Raw genomic sequence first — 17,615 nt, 5'->3', positions numbered from 1 at the left:
TGTTATTATTAATTACAAGGCTATCTTTTTGTCTCATTCATTCATACATGTAATACACAAATGTATCGCAAAGATAGTAATAAGCATAACTAGAAATTTAATAAAAAATTAAATGTATTCCTAAGAATCAGTCAATCGTCGATTACAATACAGAGATAAATAGTAGTAGAAGGTGTGGTATCGTTTTGTCCCATACTGTATATCCCTAGGGATGTAATAAATTTCTGTTCGTTGACGTTCTATGAACAAATAGCTCGGGGGACTATATTTATCCAAAGGTCTTTTTTGATATCGGTCGACTCGTGTGTCGCGCGGCGATCAAGCAATGGCGTCAAGAAATTGTTCGGTATTGAATGACATCAACTTTGCGGGATACAAACGCGTGACGCGTTGAGTAATACGTAAATAATTTATGGGGATTTTAGCTCGACCCGGTTACCGCCTTTTCTCACCCTGGCGTTCGCCGACGGTGGATGTCCTATCTACGTAAATTGTTCAAGGTCAGCCTCGGTGCTTTGATGTTAAAGACGACCCTTCGCGTCGATGCACAACCGCGCAGCCAATATTCTGTTTACCTTCAGCATCGCTATCCTGAGACACGCGATAAAATAATATCTGAATTTTTAGAACGTTAAGCATTGCTATTTCTCATTCGATTTTTATCGGTGCAGAAACCCGGATGTTTGGCTAATCCGCCATTGCGTAATGCGCCCAAACGGGAACCCAAACAAAATAATTTAAGTTGTTTGTTTTCCCATCATCTCATATTTATTGCACTCTATATTTAATCTACATTAGAGAATAATTTTCTCTTTTCTTCTATATACTATAATTGGAACATAATTATAGTCTGAGTTGGATAAAAATTTTAAAAAGTATTTGAATTTCTGTTTGAAATATTTATTGATACTAAATTTCAACAACTCTGTAAGTAACTTACAGTAGAGAATAATTTTCTATTTTTCCATATAGATATAATTGGAACATAGTTATACATTGACAGAGTTGGATAAAAATTTAAGAAAATATTTGGAATACTATTTGAAATATTTATTCATGCTAAACAGATCATATAAAGTGACATTTTAAGTAGCAAATGAAATTTTGTTAAAAGAATAATTGTATTTTAATAACCTATAGCATGAAATGAAACATTTTAACTTTGTATTCCAAACATGTATTTTAAGTGGAGTGTGTTTGAGAAAATAACAAACAAACTTATAATATTTTACAAAGGGAATTTACTTTCAGACATATTAGTAATAAAAAAGCAATTTTAACGTCGTAGTCACCATTTGCATTGGAATTCAATTTTCATTTTACTCTATGGATGTAAAGAATACTATTATTTGATAAAAATTCTGCACATTTTGAACATTGTATTTTCATGTTTCTAGGAATTTACATTTCTAATTTGTATCTGTAAATTTAAAAACACTCTGTTTAATGATAATGTGGCTCTATTTTTTAATTAATTCCGCAGTGATTGAAACTTTTTCGGATCATAAAAACGAAAAATTTCGCAACGCGCCGAAAAAAAAATGAAACCGACGAAAGAGAACGGAAAATTACGATTTCGTGAAATATTAACAGGGCCCCTCGGTTCGCTGAATAATTACTTCCAGTCGAGGCTAAAATTAATTTCACCGGCGCACTTGAAAAAACAGATGCGAAGCTTTCAGCTCTCGCTTGGCGATTAATTTTCTATGAATTCGCGGATTACGTCAGGGAACGTCGCTAAATTTTTTCGCGTTTTCAGTCCACGTTCTGAATACGAAATTAAAGGAACGACGTTTGGTTCGCGAGAAAGCTGGAACAGGTGAGAATTTTTCTTGCAAATCAGCCGCGAGGTGAACAAAAGAAACATTATTTTCGCGTTGCACTCCTTCGATAGAATTGTGTTGTAAATCTTCGACTTGCCGTTGCGTGTAATTTTTTAAGCGGTGCGCGTTGTAAACACGCTCGTATATATTATGGAATAAATGTTTATACGAGCAAGACAATAAATCATAGCGGCAGGATACGTGTGCACTGTGTATTCCGTTTGCTTGGGACATTTTTCTTATTATTTTGAAAAAAATAGTACAAAATTTCCGACGCGGCGAACGTTACATAAATTTATCGATCTAGTTGCAGTTTAACCGCATTCGATATCTATAAATCACGAACATCTTTTATAGATACGGCGTAGATTAGTTGTTATTAATTAGCATGTAATACTTAGAAAATAGTGATTTATACGTGGCGATACTTTTGGCTTTATTTATAGGCCAACTTCGTGGCACAGCTTTCGATAAATCCAGAATTTTAAATTGGAATTGTAAAATACGCGAGAAATCGTGTTCGTTTTGTTACGTGTAACGAAGCAATTACTCATACTTAATAGTTGCAGCATTGTAATATTAAGATACCCCCGTTTAATAGTAACAATATACTTAAAATAAATACTCCTTTGATTGTTTATTTATTATTGCACGCCTCTGCTTTGTCTCCTTTGTTCAAACAATATAACGAATGTTTTGTAAGCTATTCGTGGAATTTAAACATTGAACAACACACGAGACATTTATTTTAATTTCTCATCTTCTGATTGCTCAGAAAACGAGATACTATGATAATGATTTGACTTCGCGTTTTAAATACTAATGTAAATAAGATAAAACTGACCATTATTAGTATCCATTCTCAGGACTTCAAGAGTCATGAAATTAAACAAAAAATGTACTTTTTATTCATTTTGCAATATATTCGGTAAATATTTTTGAGTATATATTTAAATAATTAAAATATTAATAACGAAACGATAAGTAAACATTGAATAATGGAATAGTCAATTTTGCATGTTACAAAAGGGAAATTATGAATTATAGTAATTCGTCGTGTCATCTGAACATTTATGCAGGTTATATTCCCAAAATGTTGTCGATCGTGATAAATTTTTAGTATTCCAAGAGTATCTTCGTCGATATAATAAATAATTTTTAATTTAATTTAAGCGATTTTGAAAATAATTATGTTAGCTGTAAATATAAAATTAAAATTAAAATTGTAATCGCTGACATGCGTATAATTATGTTTTCATATTTATTAGGTTAAAGGTGAATAACAGAGGTAGCTCGTTAAAGATTGGAGTAATTAGTAATTATTTAATATATGCTCTACTGGTTGGTACATTCGATTTCGTGTAAAATCCTCTTGAAAAGAAATGAGTGAACAGTGGAGTTGGTGAGTTTGTGACAAGTTTCGACCCGGAAGTCGCGATTGGGAACTTGGCGTCGAGTCGCAGAAGAACTTGAATCGGAGAAGAGTTGTTTATCGGTTGGTTTTCGGTAAGGTTCGGAAGTATCGATACCCGAGGTGGCAGTTTGCGCACGAGTGAGCATCATCGCCTTGGCAAACATATGTTTTCGCGATACACACGTACACGGCACGGTCACGTTGGTGTTCGCGAGTGATCAAAGCTAATGGGGCAGCGAGCCATGTCGGCGTATTAATCGGTTGGCATCCCTCATACCTCTAATAGCCGTCGTGTGTGGGTTGTGTGTTTCTAAAGGGCCTTAGGTGGAAGAGAACTTCCGCCGAGGAGCGAAAAAATCATTGCACCCCGATGTATGTACTTAGCTTCGAGGTTCTGCAGTAACTGGAGTTTTAGTAGCTAAGCGTACTCTCAACTTACAATTAGATGCACGATCATTTCGAATTAACGACTCGGAGCAACTTTAAAGTCGTATAATAATATACTTATATTTTTCAGGGATAGTATTCAGTCTTGAAATCAAAATTTGTTGAATTTAAGAAAAGATAACTTTTTTAAAAATTAAATAAAAGACACTGGTAAGATATTAGATAGCCGTATTAGAAATAAATTTCGGTTTCATTTTGTTCTCATCAAGTGTATCGAATCATCTATTAATATATGTAAAAAAGTGCGTTTTATCAATAACTTTTATTTAACTAATGCCAAAATATATGTATAAATTCCCCCAAAATGAACTTCAATGGTGCAATTTGAATGTTGCTATATCATAGTGGTTTTAATGCAATTGAGAAAGTAGGAATATCTAGAACTGGACTAATTAGAAATCAAATTATAATCGCATTATAAACCATATTATCAAGTCTGATCTTTTTTAACATTGTGTATCATGAATCATGGCTTTGAAGCAGTTTCTTTATAATAGGTTTGATAATTTATTTTCACATAACAGTAATTGCGAACGACGTTTGGAAAGAATTTTCTAACATCATGCATATTGATGTGGTTAGCATGAATTTAAAAAATTCTTCTCGTTTCTTTGGGGCTCGATTAAACATCCAAATGCATGCGCATGTTTTCACGATCAAAGTGCACGCAATTAGACCAAGGATGTGTTCTTTCTGCGGTTTGATCTGTTTCCACGCGATCGCGTAACCCAGCCAGAGGATAAAAAAGAAAAATATTTGTCGAAGGAAACCGATGAACGTTTTACGATACCGTTCGAAGGTGAAATCGGAAAACAAAGTTTGAACGAGAAGATTTTCAGGTTACACCTTGACCGTAGTTCGACGCACGAAATTTAATGGAGAGAGAAAGAGAAGGTTAACAAAATCTTGGAAGACCAAATAAATTCTTGTTGGCCAGTTTTATGCTCGTAAAAAAAGGAGGACATTGCCTATTGGGCATCATTTGAGAAGTGTTTGCAACGATGTCTTTATTGTTTTGTAAATACAGCGCCGATTCGAACAGCCTCGACGTTTATAGCCCTTGCGCGATTAACCGTATAGTTTATTACTTCGTATTTCGCGGCGAAGGACAATTAATTTCGTCAGTTTTGACTCATGCTGTCCACTCCTTCGTCCACAATTCTTTAATATTTACGGAAGTTCTGTTTCCATTTAGGCGTCTCGTTGCTACCAATTTTAGGCAAATTTCATTCACGAATAACGAATACAAATTTTAGATTTATTCATAAAGAATCTTTTCTTCTTTGCTTTCCTAAATGTCGATTTAAAAAATCAGTCAATGAATTGCGAGTTACGAAGCTTACGAATGAATCAGAAATTTTTATTCGATATTCGCGAATAAAATTTGCCCTTCTCCAGTTGCTGCTATATTTTTGCAAATTTTCTAGCAAGTCAAGAACGTGGAGTTCTGAGTCACTGTATCTCGATTAAAACAGTCTCGAAAGTCTTAGACATTTTGCAAATCTGGAATATTTTGAAAGTCTCTTTAGAATATCTTGAGAGTTTTAAGTGATGTAAAGATTTTGGCGTAGACAATATTTTGATTGGAACTGATGATTTCAGTTTGCAAATTTAATAATAGTTGTCGCAAACACTTCGCTGTTTACCTTACCAGGAAAGTGTTGCCTTCCCACGCGTTGCCCTTTTTATGAAATTATTTGTGCCACGTTAATCGATAAACGTTTCGTGCCAGTATAGCGCAGAGATAAGGTCACGGTCGTTCGTTTGTTTCGTCGTTGGACTGTTTCAGCAACGCATGTGGGTCATGGTTCGATCTCATCGCTCGCTGGTAGCGATGGGACCAATCCAATCGCATACTCATTAATACCGATATACAGCGAGCGTCACTTAAAATCGTACACTCTGATATTTACTAGATTTCTGCTCGAGAAACATTGCCATTACAGATTTTCAATGAAGATAATTTGAAAACAAATACCATTAATATATCTTCATTTAATATGGAACCATTATAAATTGAAAGCTTCATTTGTAATGCGCAAATTAAACACATTATGTTTCCCACATTCTAATTGGAAAATAAAATAACGTTTACAACTCCTGTCACGGGACGTTTCTCTTCCATTATTTCACATTTCAGTATAATTGGCAACGAAACATCTGGTTGACAAATTAGAGTAAGAGAATCACACTTATATTGTCGAGACACATATTTTTATTGAAACTCGTCACGTTACTGGTTACAATAAAACATAATTTTTCTTTTAATTAGGATATACATTATCAGGAATGCCTTTAGATTAATCGAATTCAACATAAATTACTAACAAATAATATTGTGGCTCCCGCACTCGCTAGCAGAGGGAGACGCACACCCTTCCTTTCTCGCAAGTGCTCGACCGTCCACCTATTCGTATATATACGCTCCTCAACTCAGCATTGAATGTCCCGCCGTCTAAGGCAGGACTTGCTAGAATTGCTCTATTGATGAGTAACAGCAAAAACCGCCACTATATTTATGAGTTCTGCAACTGTAAATATGAAATCTTAAAACCAAGTTGACGACTTTCACGAATCTAGACGGACGAATGGGTCAAAATTGACAGAATTCCGCAGAAAGACGGTTATAATAGCTATTTCTATGAAAGCGCTGATAAAATGAATTCTGTAACTATAAAGTAATGGAATCTTAAAACCAAGTTGAAGACTTTCATAAATCTAGTGTTAAATTTAGATGGATGAATGGGTAAAAATTGATAGAATTTCGCAAAGAGACGGTTAAAATCGGAGCTTTTACGGTTCGTATAGTTGTCTTGACAGTTTGAGCGCTACTATAGTTGGTTTCTATTACCGATGAATGACCCCCGGTGGTTTTTCTAAAGCACGCCTCCGCGGTCCGCGCGGTTCAACCTGGTACATCGTTGGCAAATATGATAATAACATCCGCCCACGGCAATTTGGACGTCGTTGCACGCGCGCGCCAGTCAATTAACGAGCATCACGGCGAAACGATTCGAATGCAATTTGAGACGCGCAATCATTGCCCATTAGGTCCCGGTAATTTTATACGGTAAATCTGGTCGCGATAACCGGCCGAGCGAATTTAATTATTAATAACTATGGAGGGAGGCGCGGTTTTCCGTCGTTGCGAACGAAATTTTCCGTCAGATTGCGACGGATTAATTCAATTTTAAATTCGTCAGCGGCATTTCCGGGCATGAGTCTCGTTTTCAGCGATAGAACGGGAACAGTGCTCGTTTATTTTGCGAACACAGAATGTCGAAAGGCTCGTGACGTCAACGATGGTGCCACGCGAACGAATCCATAAATCCTCTGTTGCAGTTTATGCTCGCAAAGAGAGTTTACGATCGCGGACGAGCGTTTTTTTTAAACATTATCGCTCAAATTGTAGGAGCCGGTGAGTGTAAACACTAACTGTGAAAGATTAGCCGTATCTGACCGGCCATTTTTGTGAAAAATGGTCTCGAACATTAAAATTTCAACATTGCGAGATCGAGTCGACTTTGCACGCGAACGAAAGCTTATGATAATAGGAACGAGAAATCCTTGTAGGCTAATATTGTTGTTAGAATAAATCATTTCGGTAAAAAATTGAAATTCTTCTTTTCACCACTTTCTGTAGAATATGAGCAATTCACATGATTTATAAGAGTCATGATGTTGAACACGATTTGGCATTTTTATTTTAATATCGTTTTCAAATTACTTTTCTTTCCAATCGTATGGATGAAAACATTTTAATATTCGAATTAAGAGTATTTTTTGAAATCTTTTCTCGAAATTTTACGAAAGATTTAAAATTATAACTTTCGATTGGGTAAGTCGATTTAGGTGATTGAAAGTGGAAATAGTTTGGCGAGAAAAATTAAGGAATCTTAGAAAATTCAAGAAAGTGAAATTTTATTAGTTTGAAAAATTTCTTTGAATAACTGCAACAGGAGTTGATATTCGTTCTTTTAATTTTTTCTACAAACAGTGAAATTATACAAAAATCACCATCAACAACTATACACATATAAAATAACATTTACTCTACATAAGATATTACAAAAAGATGAAAATAAGTAATGAACAAAATATTATTCAGTTTTGATTTAATGTGGGTACTAATAATGAAACAGTGACAGGGAAAAGCCAATCCATGTAAACATGGTGATCTGAAATGGCTTCCATCATTATTCTATGCATTAGTAGATGTTGCAGTAAATGCATATTCTTTATTTATGGCTGTTCATCCAAATGGGAATACTTTTACAAAAAAAAACTTGAGCTCTCACTGTTCACAAAAGTCATTTATTTTTGGCCACTCTATAATTTGCATAGTTTCATCCAAATTGTGTGGGGGACGAGACTTTCTGTGAATGTTCTCTATGAGTGCCATTTCATGTTCTATGATTCCAAATGCCTCTGGTGTCCCTTCCTTTGCTAATAAAACTCTGCATGCTAGACGTAGTATCCTTTTATAAAAACGTTTTTATTTTACCCTTCGAAGGTACTGCCATCGTTAATAAATCTTCGAATATTAACGACTTCTGATGGCAATTTCGATAGTAATGCTTGTTCCATGTTCCAATGTCTTTTCTCTCTTTTCACAATATTAATGAACTTTCAAGTCTTCAGTAACGCTGTTTGCTTTCTTCATCTATAATATTGAAAAGACATTTTTCTTCATTCTTAAAATTTATGTCATATTTTCGTGCCTAGCTTAAATTCCAAAGTCCAATTATTTCGAAGCTTTCTACTTTAAATGTGGGGATTCATCTAGTTACAACTTTTTGCAAATTCTTCCAAACATTTTCATGTCTCTCAATTCTTTCGTATTCGATTTATTTTTCTATTAGATGACCTATTGTTTGGAATTGAAGTTAATCGAATTCTGTCGTTTGTTTCAGAGTTTGCAGCAGCCACGCTCGCAGTCGGAACGACAACTATCAGGTGAGTGTTCAACGATCGTAACACGTGTTACATCATTCCTATACAGTAAAGCTGAAATTGGTCGTAGCTCTGCAGTTCCGCGTAACTATTTCCGAGCCAACTAAAATTTTAATTGGCATCTGCGTTGCCTCATATTCTCTGATCTCTGCTATCAAACAGAACAATTTATGTATGCGAGATAGAACCTCAGGTTGCTTTCTAGCTTCAAACTTCGTAGGCGAATATTCTTAGAAAATTGACACAAAAACTTTTTTTGGTGTGTCACCTAAGATTAGATATCCGTATGGAACATATAGAATTGATTATTTTTATTTACATATTTCAGCGTTTTATATTTCTCCCTTGTTTTGCTCAGAATGATATTTTTTGGAAATAAATTATTTTCCAAACTCTTATTCGATAGAGTTAGTAGGGTACGATACTTTCTGAAAGACAAAGTTAAATATCACATTTCAGTAAACGAGATTGAAAATGTTTAATTAGTTAACTCCTTAATACTAGAGTCAAACTCGATAATAATTATTTCCCTTCGTGTTCAACCTTTCACTTTCCACTTTATTATATCAAAAACCTAAGATAAATGGCAATCGACAAAAGACACATCGTTACGTGAAACAAATCCAACAAAGAAAACTGATGGTTGAAGAAAATGTGAGCGTTGAGGGATTAATTAAGGGTAGTTTCGAACGTTCGTTGCTTGGAGAACTATTGCATACCGAAAACCTAATAAATTGCAACTGTCCGTGGTGCCCGTGCCGGTGCACTGAATTTCACGTTCGCCTTCCACCGAAGGCGACCCTGTCATTCCCTGGCAGCATTTTCGAAAATCACTCTCCTAGTCCACGGCCATTGAAATATCGCCCGATGCGTCCAGCTCCTCGGGACTGTGTCATGCATGGCCTCGCCTTTTTTCATTTCCGTCGGGCTTCCTCTTTGTTGGCCGAGTGATTTATTCGATCGAAGGCCGAGGCAATTTGTCGCCCCCAGCCAGAACGAAAGTAGCCTGCGCGTCTGCGGGACTCGCGTAGTTCGATTCTTAATATTACCCTCGGGTCAGCACGCTCCGTACCGGAAGCTTTAATCACGGCGACGCTTCGAGAGTCGCGCCTCGAGAAAGCAATTAGCGCCGGTTCGCGAACGCGTCGATAATTAATTAAACTTTCGCGATCGATTCCACCGCTATTCCCAACCGACGAACTGCTCCGCGAAGCAGGAGTGCACGCACGTGCCCAAACGACGGTGCTCAGCTTTATTTCGGGGCATCGTTTCGCGACCCTTTGACGACCACCTTGCGCGGAGAAAGCTAACCGGAAGTCGCTGGACCGACGGAAACCAGAAGAAAACGTACCGCCTGTGAACGCTCTCCTTTGCACTTTAATCTTCGATCCAACAATGTGTCAAGACATACATAGGCTAGGGTCGTTTCTGACCCACGAGTTCGTTGGATGTCCGAAACTAAACTGCTGGTTTCTATTTTTGTATTGAAACACGCGTATTTATTCACAGAATTAGGGTACCTGTAGAGTGACCATGTTTATATTTTTACTATCTTTGGGTCTCGTTATGATTATCGATGCGTAATTTTTTCAGATTTTTCCAAGCGATAGAACATAGTTAAAAGAATTAAAATTCGATATTTCTTTGGAAACTTCAATATAACATCGGCGTTTCAAAACTTTTTCAGCTGCAGTAAAAAATTGTGAAAACATTCTGAAGCGTGTACGCCTTTGGGTAGGATGTCCATGATTTTTTTCATAATTTTTTATTCGATACAACGAGAGAAACGAAGCTTGAATTGTAAATTACGTTTTGCCCTTACTTTGACGGTAGAAATGGTGGAACATGGTTAGAAAAATTAAAATCCTTGTTTGTTTAGATTCTTGTCTTAAATATGACTATGTTTATATTATATTATTAGTAATGTAAAATACAATATCTTGAGATATTTTGAAAAGGTGTCATAGTCAATGAGACTAGAAAACTATATTTCCCTTTAAGAAAATACTAGGAATAAATAGTTCACTAGTAATTATTATATCAATAGTTGTTGACGTAACCGATACTTTATAGGAGATTTGTACTGTAAATTTGTGCAATTTTATTCAAAGTTAATTTATATGCAAAAGAGTTGAATGTGTGTTTAACTGGGGACAACGAAACAAGTTGATCAGAAAATAAATATTCATGAGAAACAAATGTGATTGCTATGCATTAACAATTGTGTTGCTAACTTGTGTTGAAAAATTGATGACCAGTGTGATCTAAATTGCCAATTTTTGCACTTATATTATTTGACCCTCCATTTTGAAGCGCCATTTTCGGAAAATGTTACGTAGAAATAAAAGGTTAAGAATCATTGGTCTAATCTACAATGTATTAGACCGTAAGATCATCGTCGATTAAAAGAAAATGAAAGAAAGAGGTCGTTTCGCGGTGAAAATAGGTTCAATGAAAATACACGCCATATTGAATGCTACGCGCGCTTTTATGTCGTCGTTGTTACAAAACCCATTGGGTCGATACTTCGTCCACTATTTCGCGAACTACTTTGCAGATTGTGTCTCCATACAGAGGTAAAGAAGGTTGATAGAGAAGAGAACATTGCTAGGAGGATCCGTAAATTGGATTTATGCCTGTTCCGCGGCGGTCTGATATCAGAAATTGATTCTACGCCGACGTCATTATCAGGGAACGTCTCAGACATTGTTTCGGAAATACGGCGTGTATCGATCTTGGTCGGTGGAAACGGTAACTTTATACCTGCAACGGAGCGTGTCGGCGCGGATTAATGTTAAGATTATTCGTTTCCATCCTTGGAAGATGGCGTCGAATGAGATCGCATATTTCCGCGCAAAGAATGTGTGTCAGCGGGTGTTATGAATTCAGACGCGCGCGTTAGAAACGCGGACGTCGCGGCCGAATTTGAATATCAGGTCTGCAATTATGCAAATTCAACGTCGTGATTTATTGAGACTTTTATAGGGTAAAAACCCATATAGTAATACGTTTCGTAGACCCGTGTGCTCGTGGTTCTCCGAGACGATAAAATTTTCATTTCGAAGGAGAGAACAACACTGTTTTTGGTGTACAATTACTATCGAAGCACTGTTAAAAGCACAGTAATACGGTAATACATCGTTTATTTATCGATGAATTTTATAGGATACGAAACAGTGTAACAATACGTTTCCATTATGAGTCTTTGAAACGATATCGTATTTTCAATGGAATATCAACGCCATTCTCGGCTTTCATTTTGTTTCAAATGTCATAACTCGTTTAATTTGTATAGAAATGAATCTTATAGCGTGGAAAGCAATATAGAAATACATACATACGGTGTCATAACGTATTTTTAATAATGAGTCAATGCAATTTTTTTGGTTATTTTTTCTTTCAGATATATCACATATTAAAAATTCTGCAAAATTTTGAATTATATAGAATAGAACACAATATAGTAATGAGTATATTAGACCTTTGTTTATTGACATATTTTCGAACAAAATGAAAATTAAACTGCTGCAAGATATGGTCACAAGTTATTCAGTTCATTTATTAATAAATTTTATAGAATAGAAAGCAACGTAAAAATACGTATCATAAACTATGTTCGAAATGACTATAAGACGATCGTATTTTCAATGAAGAATCGATGCCATTTACGACGTACTCTTGAAGAAATGCCATTTATCAAAGTGCTGTAAAACCTTGATGACACGTTGTTAAATATATTCGTGAACGAATTTTATAGGATAGAAAGTTACGTATGTTAATTATTGCTCATTAAGATGTTCGTGTTTTCAAAAAGCATCGGTGCCATTTTCTATTTTCGGCATACTTTTAAAAGAAGTCGAAAATACGTCGACTTTATATAGAAATAACGTGCGAGTGTTTCTTTGTTTAGAGAAAAATCTCTTTTCAAAATGAAATCGAACAAAAATCTCGAATATTTTACAGAAAAATTAAAAAGAAAATCGGCTTGACAGTCGATTCAAAAGGAAAGTTTATTTCTTTTATTCGCTAGATTTGGTACGCAATATTGTTTCTATAGTCTTCCGATTGACTCTAATACGAATAGTCGAATCGTGAAAACGCTTTAAAGAATAAAAAATCGCCAAATGTCGTCTTGTTTAATCAGTTAGCGAAGTACACAGTTTATCGTGAAATATGACATTCGCGTTTTAAACGAAATTATCGAAGATGCTCTCAGCGTTTCGACGCAGTAATTAAAAATCGATGTCATGAAGCACGCTGCAAGTACATGAAGTTTGAGCGCTACGAGGCATTGAGTACTTCGCCATTTCCATATCAAACCGATTGATCAATATTCAACGACGAATATTCAAAGCCACTTAAATGCAAAATAAATTTTATTCCATGTTTTCGATTTATATTTGTTCACTTTTTCCGTTCTGTGGCTTATTGTCAAACTTTCTGCATAGATATTCCTTAAAACATGATGAAGGAATTTTGCCACCATTGATAATAAATATGTAGCTTCTAATATTTTCTCTTGATATTTGATTTCTCTCAAATTTGATACAATAAAGTCGTATTATTATCATATGTCACTTCTACGCGAAAAGGCACGCAGGATATTTCGTTTCAAATAATTCCAAAATTAATTTCAAACGATACACCAAAGTTGTGTCAGTCGTGCCAGAATCGTGCACCCGTTACACGTAGGATTAATTAGGAATACGTTTATAAGCGTCAAGGTTTGTCGTATATAGAAATTCAGATGAAAAGTGGATCAAGTCTACTTCAATAAACCGCTGTTAGCGCGGTCTCAAATCGGCGTAAAACTCGCACGCTAATGAATGCGGTTGCCGCATTCGTGAACTATTAATCAATTCGTGATTTATACATTTGATAAATTCATTAATTCGCTCATAAAGTAAGACAGTTTTATGGTACAGCGAGTTCTGGTCGCTTTGGTTGTTCCTCTTGCATTCGTGCAAAAAGAAAGTATGTTTGCTACAAATTAGGTGAAAGTTTTCAAACGTATTTACATAGTTGATGAATGTTGAACGAAATGAAAATAAATGATATCGATCTCCGTGCGTTTGGAAAGCGATTTAGTCCACTGTACTCTAATCTAGAGTTTGAATTGTTTGTTTTACGTATTTTTAAGCACGTAAAACCCCGATGAAAGAGACTCATCCTCTTTGGAAGTACGTTATTATTCTTTTGGAAATAGTTTATAGCTCAGAAAGCTCTCCTACTTATTTTCTCGCGCACTAAGTACGCTTGAACGACAATGAAGAAACAGTCATCCATCTACCTACCAAAAAAAGATCCTGCCTCATGCTACGGTAACCTCCACGCCATAAAACTCTCTTTATTCATCTTTCATCCCCAACAGGCTTCAACGATACTGAAACGTCAATCCTGAAATAGATGACCAAACTTTGGGAGCATATTGGTCGTCGTAAGGGGACAAGAAAGAGTCAGTAAACGTCTCTATTCCAAGCTGTAACCAATTTTTGTTTACAGCGGAATTTTTTTCAAAAAATTTAGTCAAACTAAATTACTAGTAACGGTCTCCTTCTTCGGTAATATTTTCTAAATGTTCACAGACTGTGTTGAAGGATTCATTTTTACGCAGGATACGTAATTATTTAAATTGGTGGAAAGATAAATTATCGTAAACTCATTTATATTGATAAATATTCTTTTCAAACTCTGTCGTAAATTTAAAACTGACTACAACACCGATAATTCATAGGATTTCACCAAATTTTTTCCATAAGTAGAATATCTAAAGGTAATTTATAATCGATCGTGCTGGAAATCGTGTTAAAACTTATGCATTTCTATCGAACAGCTCGAATTTCGATATTGCATTTCTCCACGTTTCTCATGCTTTTGAGCTAGCTGGAAGTGGCTTTTCCTTCTGTGACCTTAGGATCGATTTCCAAGCTTTAACTCGCCCATGCAATCGAGCAGTTGCTAATCTGCTCTTCACCGTCCTCACGGATGATGAAGTTTCTCGGATAGTATTCACATTTGTCTGAATTTCTGGCCTTGCAAGTTTATCCATTTAAGACGTCACTTTTATCCTCGGATTCTCTGCTCGAGGCGTCAGGAATCCTTGACAGCTTTCAAGACGGAATAGAAGCACTTTCTTCGTATCGCTTCACAGTATATTGCACTGAACGATACGTTAACATCGGTGTTTTTGCAATAAGTCTCGCGAGGAAGCATCACGAACTCTCAGGCATCGATTTTGATGGAACTTTGCAAAAATATTGAGTCTAAGAACTATAGATGTACTTCGTTCCATCTTTCGTCTTTAACCTTTACGGTGTACGACTTATCGTTCAGAATGTCGACGTTGGTTCATCATTTTTACAATTGGTTCCTAATTTTTTTAAATCTTGTAAAACAATAAATTCCAAGTTATCTCGTAGGTGTTAGGAATTATTTTGTCCAAGAGCACAGTAGCAATCGATGTTTCAAGACACGACAAAAGTACGAAAAAGGCGTTCGAAAGTGTGACATTTGCAGAAACTAATGGTCCATTTGGTAAAAATAAAGGTATTGAATTAAAAGTACAAATTGTGATTAAATCTAGTGCCGTGGGCGTGACGAGTTTTACGAAAAAATAGTCAACGTGTTAAAAATGGAGCTGAAGCAGGCTTGTCGGCACGTGTACTCAAGAACTCCTCTCACCCTGATCCCATCGTTATAGAAACTATGGAGGCGGTCGTTCGCCTTCGCAGAGAAACATTGGGGCACGCGTGAAACGTGTGACCAATATCAGCGCTTCTCGAGATAATATTGAATAGCTTTATTTATTTTAGCATTATATGCGTGCAATTATAATCAAGACTAGGAAGGCAGGGAACGAAAATTAAAACAAAGGTAACACATTAAACGCTGAGTCAACTATAGTTCGTCCAGCTAATCGATATAGCAAACAAACAAACAGTCAAATAATGAAATGGATCGAACGTTCGATGTCAAATTTCGGGGAAGCATTTCTAACAAGAAATTATATTTTCGGTAAGGAATTTTTTTCTCGAAAGTGGGTAAGATTTCGAGGGTATGCCTATTCACCAAAAATGATTGTAATTAACCCCTGCGACCGAAAATAATTTTTCTAGAACAATTCGAAAGTTTTTAATTTCGTCGAAAAATTTCTGTACTTACTGAATTTTTTTCTCGAAGATGGCTAGGATTTCTTGGGTATCTCTATTCACCAAGAATGATTGTAATTGACCCCTGCGACCGAAAATAATTTTTCCAGAATGATTTGAAATTTTTTTCTTTCGCCGAAAAATTTCCGCTCTTACTGAATTGTTTTCTCGAAAATGGTTAGGAATTCGTGGATATGTCTATTCACCAAAAATGATTGTAATTGACCCCTGCGACCGAAAATAATTTTTCCAGAACGATTTGAAATTTTTTAATTTCGCCGAAAAATTTTTCCACCTTCTTTTTTGAATACATGATAATGCGGTTTATAAATGATATAACTAGACTGTGGATCTTTATGCAAATCATATTTCTATTAATAGAATTACTGAAATGGGAATTTCAATTGCCTCAATAATATTCATGTGTTAAGTATTTCTTATATTTTTGCATATTAAGTGCATTCTGTAGTTTTTTGAGAATTCTAATTTTCCATACATACATATACATCTACGATCTAGTTATACCATTCATGCCATTTTGCATCACAATGAAGGTCCACAAACATATTAAAAATGACTTTGAAATTTCCAAAAAACATACTCCTAAAAAAAAAACTATTTTGCAATATCTGTTGTTTCTCCCCTAACAATCTATTTTCTCGTATCGTTAAAACCAACTTAGCGAGACCCCTCTGTATGTCAAGGTTAAGGTCATCATGCGACCTCTAATGTAAACAATTACCACACACGTAACGTTATTACTAAAAAAACAACAAAGTCGTTGTCGAATTCTTGTTGATCCATTGGCGATCGAGCCGTGATCTATCCTTGGTCAAAATTGTCGATTATCTCGGCGGGCACGCGAGAGATCGTTCCACTTCGATCGCGGATCGTTGGCGCGTAAACATCGGCATACCTATCGAGCAGGTGATTTGATCGGTTTCGCTATGGAAAAAAAAAAGTTCGAGAGACGCTTGCGCTGCGGCGGTGACGGCGGCGGCGACGGTGGCTTTCGTACCGTCGGCCAATGGAATACGGTGCCAGTCGTCGCTATCACGGGCACCGCGGCGCTGGCCGCAGTTCACCAAGCGGCGTCCACGCGACTCGCGACGCGTCTCGGTCCTCGGGCTGGTTACGCAGCGATCGAAGGGCCATTTTTCGAAACACCAAATTCGTTCCATCGAACGTCGTCCCCATCGACGTGTGCGCGATCATCGGTGAACGGAAACCCGTGCACACAGTGGATCCTTTTCAAATTTTCGCTTGTGACCGACGTACGTTTTTTACAATAATCATCGACGACGATCGATCGACGAAGAGTATGCAGAACGAGCGCGTTTTTATTTCGAAAACCACGAGTTACCAAAAATCTTTCAACGCTTTTAGCCTCTCGACGCCTAACTCGTCGAACCTGCTTGAAATTCGCGTGGTTTCGCGCCGGATTTTCGACCACGGCGATGCTACGCTTCGTCGCGAATTAACAACGTTTAGTTTGCATTTGATCGTTCGTAAATCGTTGGACGTTGGTCTGTTTAGTGATAGTTTTCACGATACGGAATAATGCTGAGAGTTTTGAGATCATTTGAGATGGTTTGCTCAGGGAGGGTTCCAAGTTCGGTGCAAGTGCGAGTGCAGGTTTCGTGGTTGGTTTTGCGCGCCAATTCCTTTCGAACGACTCACACTGGGATACTTACACGATGTCGTTCGATCGCTGAGATCGAGGCTAGTTGATTTCGACGAGGTATTTTTCGACGATTGCTCTTCTGGAACGTCCATCGTCTTTCATTTTTTCCCCCCATTTCTGAAGCCTGATGTTATTGTTTTCGAACA

General features: G+C 36.4%; 1 protein-coding gene across 4 annotated transcripts in view; it reads left to right on the top strand.

Annotated features, from left to right (window-relative positions):
• The window catches only part of LOC122400368 (rho GTPase-activating protein 7), a 476,120-nt gene that overhangs the window by 179,783 nt on the left and 278,722 nt on the right, over positions 1–17,615 (top strand). For all 4 annotated transcript variants that reach the window (XM_043401799.1, XM_043401800.1, XM_043401798.1 and 1 more), the window contains one exon: positions 8,598–8,640. In XM_043401799.1, the coding sequence (XP_043257734.1) occupies positions 8,598–8,640 (43 nt within the window). The remainder of the gene's footprint in view (positions 1–8,597; positions 8,641–17,615) is intronic.

This window comes from Colletes gigas, unplaced genomic scaffold (assembly GCF_013123115.1).
Source record: "Colletes gigas isolate AHSC1104 unplaced genomic scaffold, ASM1312311v1 Colletes_gigas_Sc00017, whole genome shotgun sequence".
Taxonomy (NCBI): Eukaryota; Metazoa; Arthropoda; class Insecta; order Hymenoptera; family Colletidae; genus Colletes; species Colletes gigas.
The sequence above is the reverse complement of the archived record's forward strand: the minus strand, read 5'-3'. Positions and strand labels throughout refer to the sequence as shown.